Genomic DNA, 15,484 nt, shown 5'->3' with positions numbered 1-15,484 from the left:
TGCGTGCACTGCATACAGTTTCTCACGCCGCACTCTGAGAGGCTCCTTGTCCGCCGCCTCCAAGGCCGGCGCAGACCCCCTTCCCCTGCCAGGCCCTCCGGGACCCGGCGGGTTCCTCGTCTCACACAGTGCTTCCCTCACTCGTCTTGGCAGCTGCTCCCCGTGTCTTCCTCTGGCACAAGCAGACCCTCGCTGCAGGTCTGCCTCAAAATTCACCACTAATCCTAAATGCTGAGCAGTGTCCGATTCTGAATGACTGCATCAATTCCCGGCATCATGTCCTGCATCAAATAAGTGCTAGCATGACTCTAGTGGCAAAGAGAATAAAACTGTTAAAAAATACAGAGCATCTAAGAACAATTAAAAAGTGCCCTTAAAAAGTGAACTCTTCAGTAAACTCTAGCTTTTTATGTTCCTTTCAAATCCAGACATCGCTGAATGGTATACTTGTAAGCAGTAAAATTCAGAGAGTCTCTGTGCTCCGGGGAGAGGGTAAGGGCTTTTCTCAACACCCACAGACGGGCTGCCGTGCCCTGCCGCGGCCCCGCGAGGAGACTGCGAGGGAGGGTGTGGGGGAGACGGGTCCTGCGTCTGGTGCAGTCAGAGAGTCCCCAACGGGGAACCCAGGACAGAGCGAAAACACGGGTGCAGGTGGAAGACCCACGCTTTTAATGGCAACGTATTCCTTCTGAGTTACGTTTCTACAAGTACAGTTACAATTCTAGCATTTTTCATTTAGAACTGGAAATGTATTCATTCAGCTTTAAAAACAAAAAACAGGGTCCCTTGTAAAAGTATATGAAGGCATACACTTAATGGCCTTCACATCTCATTTACCTTACTCAGAAGCTTGCTCACACAACACACCCGCCCGGGCTGTGAGATCGACTCAGGGGTCTAGAAGCGCCTGCCACTCCTGTCTAACCACACCTCTCCTTTCAGCGCCGGGCTCCACGGAGCGCTCTCTGCCCGGCTCCCGCAACCAGGGCGTGTCTCCCTCCAGAGTTTCCATGCCAGCATGCTCATGTCCATGCAGGCACAGCGGGCCCTTGGCCCTCACGTGCAGGTGGACGACTGCAGGTCAGGACCAAGAGCCTGCCGCAGACCACCTCTGCTCCCCACACAGCGGTTCCTCCGGCACGCTGGGCTCGTGGCGGGAGCCAGCACAGACAAGCCCTTGGTAAGAGCCATGTCTGTCCGTCCCTGCTTTCCGTTCAGAGCAATCCCGCAACTGAGGAGCATCTTCTAGGAGTCCATCCTTGCTCATCAACTAGACAATTACAGATACACACGTCTGGAAACTCTACATCTTGTTTTATCTCTCATGTCCTTCTCTAACTAAAGAAGTAAATTCCTACATCTATAATCTCAATAAGCCTAGAAATCATCTTTAGCTTATTACAAAAAGATGGTCCAAATGCGCACCAAGACAAGTTTAGGAGACAAACTTGTGGGGAAAAAGAGAAGGAAGCAGGGACCTTATCGGTGTGCGCCCTGTGCATGCTGGGGAACGCCTAGCCTTACAAGGATAAGCACGGTGCAGATGCTCAGCAACACCAGCAGCTGCTCATCCGTGACTCTCCCGCTACATCCACTCGAGTGTCTCACAAGTGAACAGCTTCGCACCCCCCACCTGGCAAGTTAAAGAGGCCCATAAGCTCGTTCACTCCCATGAAATCTATCAGTAACAGGGTTGGATCTAGCGAGGGCATGTGAGTAGCTCTGCACTTATTTTTGGTGAGTTTTTCTAAGGGAGAGGGTAGTGTAAAAGCAAAGCCTCTTACTTATTACAGATAACATATGACAACAATGTACAAGCTGGTATAATGAACTACCACGGTCCCAGCATCCGTTTCTTCTGTTATTTTAGAGGAAACAGAGAAGAAATAAACCAATCTTGCTGCTCAACCAGCCACAATCCATTGAGATGGAAGCATGTCGAATGGTTAGCTCTTGGGACGCTGAACTAAATGTTATGGTATCTAGTAGCTTGCTTTTTTAGCAGGCAATCAATACATATCCACAAAGGAAATGGGTAATAATATACTCCATATATTCATGCAAAAACTAGTTACATGAGTTGCTCATACACTTGATTTTTTTTCCATGAAAGAATTAAATTCGGCCTCTTTGATGAAAACGGGTACATTCTTGATACACACACAAAAATTTCTAATGGACTTTTCATAAAACACTGGGAGCAGGATCTTCTTTTATAAGTTTAAGGATAACTAAGCGTAATTCTCATATCAGTTTGTACATTAAGACCAGGTGAAAAATGAAGCCAATCTATTTGTTTAAAGAATGACTAAGATTTTAAACAGTTTCATGCATTACATTACCATGTTCCAGTCTGTTTCAACTTTTCTGAATATGGATTCCATTCTCCATACACCGTTCTCCCATCCAGAAATGGTTTGGTTATTACTTGAAACTCGGACATAATAATTTTTCACAATATTATAGCAAAGGTGGAGCTGTTTAGAAATCTTCTCATTCTCAGAGGGGATGAACAGGGTTTCTTTACTCTTGGGAAAAAAAGAAGAATTAGTTTCTCAACATAATAGAAGACAGGTGCACAAAGACGTACTGCTGTGGAGAGGGGTTAAGCGATCCCTTCAACAGAAAAGTGCAGTGGCGCTGCTGGGAAGTTTGGAAATTCTCTTACAGGTTAAACATCATCAGTGTGGCGCTGACATAGCAATAGACATTACTAAGCAGAAAACAAGAAACGTAAACTGCAGCTGTGACTTACACTTTGGGGACTGTGTGTCAACATGAATTCACTCCCACCACCATCACCACCTTTTAACTGGACACAGCAGTCGTCTCCTATAGCTAAGTCCTAGCTTTCAACTCAACCTCTCCACACAGATCAAGACGACTGTTAAGGACGTAAATTGGGACACATCACTTACTTGCCAAACTCGCTGCACCGACCTCCTGCTAGAGACCCTAAGCCCCTACAAAGGTGGCCAGGGCTGCACACGGCTCGATCTCCGCGACCTCTCCTACCAGACCCCAGGCTCCTCTTCCCTGCTGCCTCCACGCCCTCCACCGTTTCCCTCCTTCTTTAGCTCCTTACAAAGCCAGTTCCTTTCTGCCTCAGAGCCCTGACAAGTGCATCTGGAAGGCTGTGCTTGCTACTCTCCAGCTATGTGACTCTTTCTCCCGCTCCAGGCCACAGCCGAAAGTCATTTCATCAGTGTCCTTTCCTGATGCTAGAAGTGAGGATAGGATAGCTGGAAATGATTGTCTGCACGGGTGAAATTACTACAAAATCTCATGTTTTAACTTAAAATTGCAAGCAATTTTGCATTCTCTTACAAGATTGTTTCTTTTAATGTAAAATAGCCCCCTAAGTCCCTGAAGTCACTGAGTGCATTTACCCTGCGTAAGCATGGCGCCGACACCACGTCCCCTCTCCTTACACAGGAGCACAGGCGCCTGCGGGTCAGCTCAGTCTTTCTCAGGGGTGGGGGTGGGGAGGTGCCCCGTGCACTGCAGCCTGTGTGGCGGCCTCTCTGGTCTCACCCTCAAGAGGCCAGTGGGACCACCCCTCCCATTTCTAACACTGGAAATGTGCCCAGACACCGCCAAATGTCTCCTGGGAGGCAACATCACCCACTGCTGAGAACCACTGCTCTAGTTTGTATCAATGTCTTGCTTTAACGAATCATTTACTAATCAATTACGATGGTAGGTAATGTTTTTTTTTTTTTGGTTAAACACTGGGTACCAGGTATTAACCAACGTGAAAACTTCAAAAGTACAAGAATTAGTAAGTAGAATATAAAATATCTTAGAAACAGAAAGTATTTATAAATGTATAAATAAGAATATAATTCTCTAGAACCTGTGATTATTATTGCCACAAGGATAAGGTAAAAAATAAAATCAGTTTATTATTTTTAGAAGGTGATTTTCTAAATATGAATTAGTATACTAGCAGGTAACAATACTTTCCTATTCTTCTCTTCTTTATCAAAGACATTTCACTATCAAAGATATTTCAGAGTACTGCCATAAACCAGATGGAACTAAAATTTTTTTAAGTATCATTATCTACCAAAGGATAATTAATTACAAAGGGAAAAGAAAAATATGTATGTTACTGAATATATCATTTATAACATTAATATTTCATTAATGCTTTAAAATTTAAGGTTAAGATAAAACTCTTTCTGAAAACATCACTAATATTTCCTTCTTTGTCCAGCTGATTTCAAGATATATAGTTCCCTAATTTTTAGGACTGATTTTTAAAATAAACATCTATTTCAAAAGAGAAAAATGACTTTTAAAATTCACAGCACTAAAATGATCTCCGTAATTGAGAAATTTAAAAATTTTTCAAAAGGGAAAACAATCTGGGCATACAGCCCGATTCCTATTTTTAAAGTTTAATTAACTTATATGCCATGCAAGAGGAAGCACACTCATCCATAAAAAGAAAAAGGAATGAGGACCTAAACACCCACACTCTAAGCTGAACACAGCTGTGGACGACACTGGCTCTGCTCACACGGCCTCATTCAGATTTCCACTTGTAATGCGCACTGCGTCAGCAGTGTTTGGAGTTATCTGCTGAATTCAGATCGTTACTCTATGGCTGAACCACCACTTCTAACTGCCTGCTAAATATGATGAGATAAATTTAACAGTAAACAATGTTGACTAGGGATAATTCACCACTCTTCCTTTATTAGAGAAGTGAGGTGTAATAATGGCAAATTTGGAAAAAGTAGATATAAAACTTTGGTTCTTTTCCTTTCAAGCATTTTTCATGACTTATCTTCTTAGGCATTTATAATAAATGCTTTCTAGTGAGTCAACTTTAAGCTCCCTAAGGGCAAAGAACTTTCTTAATGTCCATTACAGAGCACAATGCCTTCAGCAAGCCTCTAACTATAGGAATTATATTCCCATTGTTCATCACTTAATTTTGAGAGATTAACTGATAATATTTTCAGAAAGTCTGACTATGTAATAGTACTCACACCAACAACAATTTCTAGCCAAAACTAGATGTGGTCAAGAATGTAATAAGAAATGAACACTTTCACTAGCAGAATAGCCCAGATTTCTATTACGTTCCCCACTGTACTTAAAGATTTCATAGCACTGAACAGGACTTCACAAAAGATGATATCTGAAAGTTTAAAGACAGACATTCAATGTCATTATCCAGCATCTAAATGCAAATTTTAAAACAGGGGAAAAAATAAATATATGTAAAACTGAATCACTCTGTTGTAAACCTGAAACTAACACAACACTGTAAATCAACTGAACTTTGATAAAAAATAAATTATAAAAATCAAACGACAGGGCTTCCCTTGTGGTCCAGTGGTTAAAACCCACCTTGAAATGCAGGGGACACTGGCTCCCTCCTGGGTCCGGGAAGACCCCACACGCTGCGGGACAGTGTGCCCGCGTGCCCCAGCGCCGGGGCCTGAGGGCCCCAGAGCTGGTACCCTGCAGCAAGAGAAGCCTCCACAGTGAGGAGGCTGCTCGGCACAGCCAGAGAGAGCCCAGGCACAGCCAGAGAGCGCCCAGGCACGGCCAGGGAGCGCCCAGGCACAGCGAGGAGGAGCACGGAAGCCTGCGGGCCCCAGAGCCGGGGCCCCGCAGCAAGAGAAGCCTGCACGCCACAGCCACAGAGCAGCCCCGCGCGGCACAGCGAGGAGGAGCACAGGCAGAAACAGGTAACATTAAAGAACAGAAAGCCACCACAATTTCCAGAGAAAATTAATTTGTTATGGAAAAAAAATCACAGTATGATACTATATACCACTACAAATGCGAACATGAAAAAGACAGGGAACCACAGGTAAAGACGTGGAAAAATCTCACTTATTGCTGGGCAGAGTGTGAAGCGGTTTGGAAGCAGCCGGTCCTCACACTCTGACCCGGCTCTTCTGCCGCAGGTGTGCACCCACCTGAGCGTGCACAACGCTCACTGAAGACACGTCTGCATGTGTTCACAGCAGCAACACTTAAAACTGCAGGGTGGCTGACTGACAACACTGCGTTGATTCCAGCTGTATGGCAAAGTGGTTCAGTTATACATATACAGGACTTCCGAGGTGGCTCAGTGGGTAAACAATCTGTCTACGATGCAGGAGACGCAGAAGATGTGGGTTGATCCCTGGGTGGGGAAGACCCCCTGGAGGAGGGCATGGCAGCCCACTCCAGCGTTCTGCCTGGGAAATCCCATGGACAGAGGAGCCTGGCGGACTCCAGTCCCTGGGTCACAGTCAGCCATGACTGAAGCCACTGAGCCCAGCAAACGGTACCTGTTTCCAGAGGATCTCCCCTATAGATTGTCCCAGGACACTGCGTGCTCTGTGCTGCGTGCTTGTTTTATAATGGGCAGTGTGCGCCTCCCAGTCTCCTAACTCACCCCCTACCCCTCTCCCTGCTGACCACTCAAAGGGTGGTCTTCTGTGTCTGCAAAGTATGCTTCTGTTTTGTAAACAGATTCATTTGTACTATTTTTCAGATACCACATATAAGTGACATCATATAATATCTGTCTTTGACTTACTTAGTATGACAGTCTGTACATCCATCCATTGTTGCTGCAAATGGCACTATTTCATTATTTTTTAATGGCTGAATACTATTCCATTGTATAACAACACAACTTCTTTATCCATTCATCTGCTGATGGACACTTACGCTGCTTCCATACCTTGGGTATTATTGTCAACAGCACAGTAGCACAATTTTAAACCAAAATTGAGAAACAACCTAAATACCCTATATCGATGTGGATAAATTATAGAATATCCACACAGTGGAATATTATACAGCAATGACAATAAAGGTACTATAAATACGCAGCAACAACTATGAACCTCACTAAATAATGTTAAGAGAAAGAAACTGTCCACAAAAGAGTGCACCCTGTATGATTCCATTTACATAAAGCAGACTAACAGGCTAAACTAGTCCATGATGTTAGATACCAGGATAAAGGTCACGCTTAGAGGTGAAAGGTGGTGACTGGTCGCCTATTTCTCATTCTGGTTAGTGGTTATGTGTGTAACACTTTGTGAAAATCTGTTAAGCTGTGCACTTATAACTCATGCATTTTCATGTATTCAGTAAAAGTTATAACTGCACTAGAAATTTACATAAAGTAACAATAAAAAGTCCCATTTTAACTGCTTTGCTAACTCCTTGTGCAATTATACTATGTCAATCCACTATTTCTCTTCAAATGTTTACCCTTTGTAACAATTACTCTGCAAAGTTCATTGAAAGGTAGTGGTCAGTGGGTTTGCTGCATGAAAAGCGCACAGGACAGGAAATGGGAAAGTGAGGTCGTCACTGGGTTGCAATGAAGCAAATACCTCTGGACCCGCTTCACCTCGGGCGACTCTCCAGGCCAAGGACCCAGACGTTCTTCCTCCAAGTTCTCCAGGCTTAGGGGTTTTGGGAGATATAAATTCAACAAGTTCCACAATGATCCTCTGAAGAAGTTCTTTCCTTCTGTTTTCTGACAAAGATACTTGCCTCTGTAATTCAGGTTTAAAAACAAAAGTCACTAAAGATTAAAAGAATGCAGGGGTCCATCTGTAAGCATGACTATAATTAACACATTTGTATTTTAACAATGTCCAACTAACCAACTTTATTTTCATACATACAATTATTTGGAAAATAAAAACGACACTGTGGAAAGTTAAAATGATTTTGTAACTTTCATGTTGAGAAATCATTTAGCACCCATATCCAGTTTTCCACACCCTTTGCGTACGTGTGCATGTGTGTGTGCTCAGTCACGTCTGACTCTTTGTGACCTCACAGACTGGAGCCCACCAGGATCCTCCGTCCAAGGCATTTCCTAGGCAAGAACACTAGAGCGAGTTGCCATTTCCTGCTCCAGGGCATCTTTCTGATCCAGGGATTGAACCCATGGTCTCTTGCATCTCCTGCACTGGCAAGTGGATTCTTTACCACTGCGCCACCTGGGAAGCCCTTCCATGTCCTCTATTGGCCTAGATTTTAAACAGAGGCAGAAGGTTCTGTTTCTGAATAAGACCAGCTGTCCTGCTGAGAAGATGAGGAAAGCAGGGGACCACACACACACATTACACCTGTTTGAATGCAACAAAAAGCTACCACGGTCGCCCAAGGGAAGAAGCAAACTGAGGCGAACTGAACTTCCTGCCAGGCACCTGGCTGGGAGCCACGCTCCCAGCAGGCGGGTGGGCTGAGACGCTGGCACGGACACAGCAGCGCCGCTAGCTCTGGGAGCCAGCCCCGAGTCCAGGCCCTCCCCGGGCTCCAGCACACACTTCGGGGTTTCAGCTGAGGCCCTCAGCAAGGCTGCACACTAGGGGCCTGGCAGAAGTCCAAGTGGGAGGAGACACCTTGGCTCTCAACCACCGTAAGGTGACCTGCCTGTTCTAACTGCCTGCCAGATGCAAACTTAGTTGTTTTTCAAACCATGAAAAATACTAATAATACACAAATATATAGTAAAAAAAATTTCAGTACACAAAAGGAGTATAAAATCAAAGCTGAAACTTCCCTCTTGGACCCCTAGTTCTCCTCAAAAATAAGCATAGTTAACAATTTCCTGTGCCTTCTTTCAGAAATTTCTCCATGTAGATACATGTAAGGATAATTGCATGTAATAATACTCAAGTGACACTTAGAAAAATAAGGCTATATATATATATATATATATATATATATATATGTATTTTTTTTTTAAACAGGAGGATTGATAAAGACTTTTACTTATTTGGTCACCCCTGGCAGCACGTGGGATCTCAGCTCCCTGACCAGGGAACATGGGCATTGAGGCCGTGCCCTCTGCATTAGCAGAGTCTTCAACCACTGGACCTCCAGGGACGTCCAAGGCAAAATATTTTTTATGTCAAGTATTACATATATTGAACTGAACTTTTTTCCCCCACTTTGAGATGTGACAATTTAAGGCAAAAAAACCCAAAACAAACAAACAAAAAAACACCCACCCACAATATTTAAAATGAGTCCTCAAAATGTTTAATGAAAAAAGACATTTAACATATTTAAATATTTTTGTCTGCATACTACTTAAAGAACTGCAATGGGTTAAAAAATAGCTATTCTTGATTATATAAAAAATTTCAAATGTCCTCTCAAAAATGACAAACACCCATCACATACCTGCTTATTAAGTCCATTAATAGTTTCTCTAAGTAATTCCTCTTTAATTTCAGTTCTTCTAGAGATTACCTCTTCATGTTTACAAGAATATCGCCAAGTGACATCAACCACCTTGAATTACAAGACACAAATATTTAACAAGATTACAACCATCAACATTAATTTGCTGAACACCTAGAATGCATGTAATTCTTAAATAGAAATTTTTAAATGCTAATCTTTTCATTAAAATTTTTGAATCTGTAGAAAAAATCAAACATGCTTTCTACTTTTTACTCATATTCTAACTAGTACACATCCAAGGAAGACTGATTAGGAGGTAAAATTTTCCCAACAATTAGTTATCAGAATTTATCTACAAAGCTGATCTCATAAATTCAAAAAATAAAATTCCATTTTATTGTACTGAATTATCTAAATGATAAATATATATATAAACATTATAGAACTGTTTCTTGGCAAAGGTGCAAAGATAATTCAGTAGACAAGAAAATTTTTTTCAACAAATGGTGCTACAACAATTCATTATCCATATGCAAAATAATGAATTTCAATTCACACCTTGGACTATACACAAAAGTTAACACAAAATGGATCACAGACGCAAATGTAAAACTAAAAGCATAAAACTTCCAGAAGAAAACTTAGGAGATCAATGTATGACAAAACCCACTGAAAAATAAAAAAATTTAAAAAAAAAAGAAAACTTAGGAGAAAATCCTTGTGGCTTGGGATAGGCAAACATCCTTACATGTAACATCAAAAAGCAAGATCCACAAAAGGACAAATCGATAAACTGAACTTTATCGATTTCTTCTCTTCAAAAATCATTAATAGAATTAAAAAGACAAGCCAAACACAGAGAAAATCTCTGCAAAGCTCTTATTTGAAAAAGGACTTGTATTCAGAATATATGAAGAACTCTCAAAACCCAAGAATAAGAAAATGAACCACTCAGTTAAAAAAAAAAAATGGGTAAAGAGGAGAAATGGATGATAAACAAGTCCATAAAAAGCTGCTCCGTATTCATCCTTGAGGAAATGCAAATGAAGTCACTGCACATCTTTTAAAAGGGCCAACAAGAAAAAGTCAGACCATACTGCCAGCAAGAGTATGGAGAAATTGGGAATCTTCACATAGTGCTGGTGAGAATATAAAAATGGCACCACTCCTTTGGAGAAAAGTTGAGCTAACTTCTTAAAAAGTTAAAGTCATGACAACCCACTCCAGTGTTCTTGCCTGGAGAATCCCATGGACAGAGGAGCCTGGCGGGCTACAGTCCGTGGGGTCCCAAGGAGTTGGACACGACTGAGCGCCTTCACTTTCACTTTCACCAGGTGATTTAGTCATTCCTCTTGTAGGCATTTACCAAAGAGAAGAGAAAGCTAAGCTCATTCAAAGACTTGCACCTTTATATTGTCATATAAAGACAATAGCGGCTGCGCTGGAAATAGTAAAAAACTGGAAAAAACGCAAATGTCCATCAACAGGCAAATGGATAAACAAAGCATGGTACATTCATACAGTGGAATACTGCTCAGCAATGAAAAGGATAAACTATTGATACATTGATACATGAGAACACACAGAGGAATCTCAAGATAGTTACCATGAGTAAGATAAAAGCATCCCTCCATCAAAAAGAGTAAATATGATTCCACTTATACACAACTCCAGAAATGCAGATTCATCTATGGTCTCACAAAGCAGCTGTGGGGGACTGCAGGGAGAGCGGCCAGGGTGAGGGAAGATGAAGCAACAGGGACACTGCTAGGATGGCGGGTGTGTTCACGACTCCACTGCAAAGGTATCTCAGGGGTGTGAACGCAGGGCAATGCTTATTAAATTGTAACTTCAAATATATGCTGATTAGTCTATGTCAATTGTACCTTCAAAAGCTGTTTAAAGAGCAAAGTAATTTTACTCTTAGGACACAATTCTTCCCCCATGTCTTACCTCGTCCTTAGAGAATGCAATGATGTAGGAGAGTTTCTTGCCCCAGCCGACCTCGTAGAGCAGAGGCTTGTCACAGACGTCCTCGCATGAGTCGCAGTGCAGCCAGCGCTGCTGAGATGGCGAGTACACCTCCGTCCAGACATGGTCTACACACGCGACGGGCAGGCGAGAGGCAGCGGGGCAGGAAACAAAAGCTCAGTGTGTAAAGCCAGAAGGGCCTTCGGTAACTGTACACACCCAAGAGGAGAACACACACTGAACTTAATGAGTGAGCCTGACCATTCTGTGGCAGACAAGACTCTAGAATGGTTGTTCTAATTTCTCCCTGGAATCTTGGGAAATGTCTTGGAAACTCTACTTCAATAGAGTGAGCGTTAGGTTTGGTTAGAAATAATGTGAACTATAACTCTAAAAGGGGCAAACAAGCTAAACAACAGCATCAAAAACATGGAGCTGAGACTTCCCTGGTGGATCAGTGGTAAGGACTCCACTGCAGGGGGCAAGGGTTCAATCCCTGGTCAGGGGACTAGGGTCCTGCATTCTGGGTGATACAGCCAATAAATAAACATTAACAAATTGTCAATAAAATTTCCACTAAGCAACAATACATCATCCTTTAAAAAAAAGTACACATAGCAATCGAGCAGCCCATGGTACTCGGAAATTATGGTGCCCATGAGTATTAAAATGTAAAACTTAAAAAATTAAAATAGCAAAAAACAAAAACCGTGGGGCTAATACACATAGCTTGCTAATGTGAAGGAGTTAACTCCACTTTGGAACTGTAGACCAGCAAAGATCTAACAGTGGATATCTGGTTATTCATGGTCTCTATTTGATTGTGGGGGGAAAAAAAAAACAAGTAACTATTGAGTGAAGTTTTCATTTTACCCTAAGAAAACAACAGAAACAAACAAGTGAAAAAAATCTAAGAACATGTAAGTGACACAAGTTATAAGTAAATAAATATAAATCTCAATGGCTTTTATTATATTTTTATTGTATACTGAGTTAAAATACTAAATCTTTTATACTAATCTCTACAAAAATAAAGAATTTCTACAGAACATTATTGCACATGTTCCTATCCAAAGAGAAATAGCATGACTAAAAATGGCATGGTGTCCTCCAAATTGTTAAAGAATATTTATGATGCAAAGTACTAGCCATAAAAGAAAAAAAAGATCCTGTGCTCCCCATAAAAAAACCTGTTATCTTACAGAAGGCAAACGGAGCCTCAGACTGACAAGGCAGGGGAGTGTGCACCCCAGCCTCAGCCCCCCCCCCCGACCCCGGCACGCCCCGCACCTGTGTAATCCCAGACGTAGCGGGCTTCAAAGCCCAGGGCACGGCAGCACAGCATGAAGCAGTTGGCCCACTCCCCGCACCGCCCACTTCTCGTCTCCAGAAGCTTCTCGGGATTATTATACCTGGTTCGAAGTAGCAACAACAAAAAGTGCCGATTCACTATCAAAACCAAGAATTCTAAAGAATTTACATTGAAAGAAAGTGTTTGTTAGTCCCTCAGTCATGGCCAACTCTCTGTGACCCCATGGACTGTAGCCCACCAGGCTCCCCGGTCCATGGGATTCTCCAGGCAAGAATACTGGAGTGGGTAGCCATTTCCTCCTCCAGGGGATTTTCCATACCCAGGGACTTAACTGGAGTCTCCTGAATTGCTGGCAGATTCTTTACTGTCTGAATCACCAGGGGAGCCACCTTTGTGCTAAACAGTAATATTTCTTAACTTCATACTCTTAAAGAACGATTACAGAGTCTAGAATGTGAGAGGCACTGGCTAGAATCCTGGGTGAAAATGACTAAACACTGGCACACAGCCTTCGGGAGCTTACGGTCCTGAGAGAGAAAAGGACGGAACGCAGGTAATTCTAGTCCATGCAGGACATGACACAAGCTGCAGAGCAGGCCAGGATCGGTGTTACAGGACAGGGCTCAGGCAGGATAGGCTGCATCTGAACTGGGCCTCGCAGGACAGGCAGGGATTCTCTGCGAAATCTGCTTTAAGCATGAGCGCTAGCCTAACAGGCGGTGTAATTATCTCACTGTACTTAAACAAACTGCTCAACAAAGATTTGAAAGCTTAGCTGAACTCAATTTTATTAATACTTAAAACACTATTTTTCTTTCTAATGATCATTAGGATTACACTTTTATTCTTCCAATTCACTTGAAGGTGCTTGCTAATTTGGAAGTGGTTTTTTGAAATGTATTTGCCACATTCTTTAAAAAGTTACTCCAGGGACTTCCCTAATGGTTCAGTGGTCAGGGCGCGTGTTTTCACTGCTGGGGCCCAAGTTTAATCTTTGGTCAGGGAACTAAGACCCTGCAAGCCGCACAGTGAAACAAAAAAAGTTACTCCAGTTCTAAAATTACCATAAAGCTGAAGAACATCAAATTTTGCCTATTATGTTTGAGAAGGAATTTGGGGCTAATAAAGCTACACAGGGAAAGCGCCCAGCTGAGCAGAAATGTTGGCCATGAGCTCGGGTGGGAAGGACACAGCTTCACAAGTGCACTGGCTCAGCAGTGAAGAGCTTGTCTTCAATCAAGCAGATGCTCTGGCTTGCGCTAAGTGAAATGAATTTATAATTTAGGTAATGTAGTTACTGAAACAAATGGTCTCTTTACATGAGGAAGTAACAGCAGCAAATCAGGGCGTCCTGTGCCTCCATGCCTCAACACCGCTTGAGTTAAGGTGAAAGGCCACAGGCTCTAATGAGTAGTGTCCATCCTCCCAACCCTACACAGAGAACAGCCAAGACAAGTGTACGATTCGACGGGAAAAGGACAACAAGATACAAATACAATACCTTTGTATCCCCTAGCCTCTGCCCCCACCCCATGCACTGTCAGTCCATACCCATAGCCTAGAGTTTATGAGGACAATTTACCTATAATCATATATATTTTTATCTTCAGATCTTTGCAAGTACCTGTGCACATATATGCTGAATGAAGAAACAACTGTTAATTATAGATAATTATTGGATACTGTTTATCTTGGACTCTGTATATCACAGGACTGATTCTCCCTTAGGATAGAACTGAGTACTGAGGCCCCTAAAGTCAAGTATTTCAAAAACTTGCTTAAAAAAAAGGAAAACTTGCTATCTCTTCTTACCTGATGACACAACCAAATTTTATAAGTATTGTCAATTAAGAATATCTAATAAGAGACTTGTATATTAAAGGATGGGAAAAGTTAACAGAAAAGTTCCAATTCCTTTAGTTTAAAATTAAGAGATATGAGGGTAGGTTAGGATGGCAGGGGAGACACCAAACTTTATTAAAAATAAAATATGATGCGATACAACAGCACAGTGTACAGACACCACACTGCATCATGCCCCCAGGACTACTTTATTTCTGGACGTTATACTTGGTTCCCTTCATGCCCTTCCCACCAGGCAACCACCAATCTTTTTTCTCTGTATCTATTAGTTTTGCTTTGTGTGCTTATTTGCTCTGGTCTTAGATTCCACACACAGGTGAAATCATATAGTACATGGTTTTCTCTGTGTGACTTATTTCCTTGGCATAGCACCCACAAGGTCCATCATACTGTTGCAAATGGCAAGATTTTATTCTTTTCTTATGATTGAGTAGAATTGCATTGGGTATATATAACATCACATCTTCTTTAGCCATTCACCCACCAACTGCTAAAAATCTTAAAAGATCTCATAACAAAGAAAAATTTTAACTGTGTAACAACCGAAAGCAATTAGATTTACTTTGATCGTTTCACAATGTATACAGATATCAAATCATTATGCTGTACACTGAAAATAATGTAATGTTGTATGCCGAGCATGCTTCAATGAATAATATCACGACAATAAACATAAAAAAGGAAAAATAAAATTAGTTTCAAAAAATTATATAAAAGATGACAGTCTTTAACTATACTTTCACCTTCTATATTACCATCTGATGATTTAAGTGCAGCACTGTATTTACCATCACAAGGATTAGTTTTATTCTAATCTTTTAGCATTATTTTTATGTGCTATCAGTATTATTATTAATGTTATCAGAAAGTTAAAATTATGTATTAAAAGAAGAAAAACTCACAATTTATAGCATTAAATTGCTAGGACAATACTCAAGAGTCAACAAGCTCTTCCTATAAAAAGCAAGACAGCAAATATTCTAGACGGTGCAGGCCATACGGTCTCTGTGGCCAGTATTCAACTCTGCCACTGTAATATGAAAACAGTTACAGGCCACGATAACAAAGCAGCACGGAGGCGCTCCAGTAAAACTTCATTCACAAAAACAGGATGTGCGCTGGACTGAGCCTGTCAGCCCCAGCTAGCCGACCCCTGTTCTGGAG

The 15,484-nt window shown here is 41.8% G+C and overlaps 1 protein-coding gene across 4 annotated transcripts in view; it reads right to left on the bottom strand.

Annotated features, from left to right (window-relative positions):
* Positions 1–15,484, bottom strand: part of NGLY1 (N-glycanase 1) — a 56,736-nt gene that overhangs the window by 4,130 nt on the left and 37,122 nt on the right. For all 4 annotated transcript variants that reach the window (XM_065946373.1, XM_065946376.1, XM_065946375.1 and 1 more), the window contains exons 6-10: positions 12,436–12,557; positions 11,128–11,273; positions 9,172–9,282; positions 7,362–7,526; positions 2,343–2,528 (exon numbers count right to left, since the gene is read on the bottom strand). In XM_065946373.1, coding sequence (XP_065802445.1) covers positions 2,343–2,528; positions 7,362–7,526; positions 9,172–9,282; positions 11,128–11,273; positions 12,436–12,557 — 730 coding nt within the window. The remainder of the gene's footprint in view (positions 1–2,342; positions 2,529–7,361; positions 7,527–9,171; positions 9,283–11,127; positions 11,274–12,435; positions 12,558–15,484) is intronic.

The sequence above is a fragment of the Muntiacus reevesi genome, chromosome 10 (genome assembly GCF_963930625.1).
Source record: "Muntiacus reevesi chromosome 10, mMunRee1.1, whole genome shotgun sequence".
In the NCBI taxonomy this organism is placed as follows: domain Eukaryota; kingdom Metazoa; phylum Chordata; class Mammalia; order Artiodactyla; family Cervidae; genus Muntiacus; species Muntiacus reevesi.
This window is presented reverse-complemented; position numbering and strand designations above follow the sequence as displayed.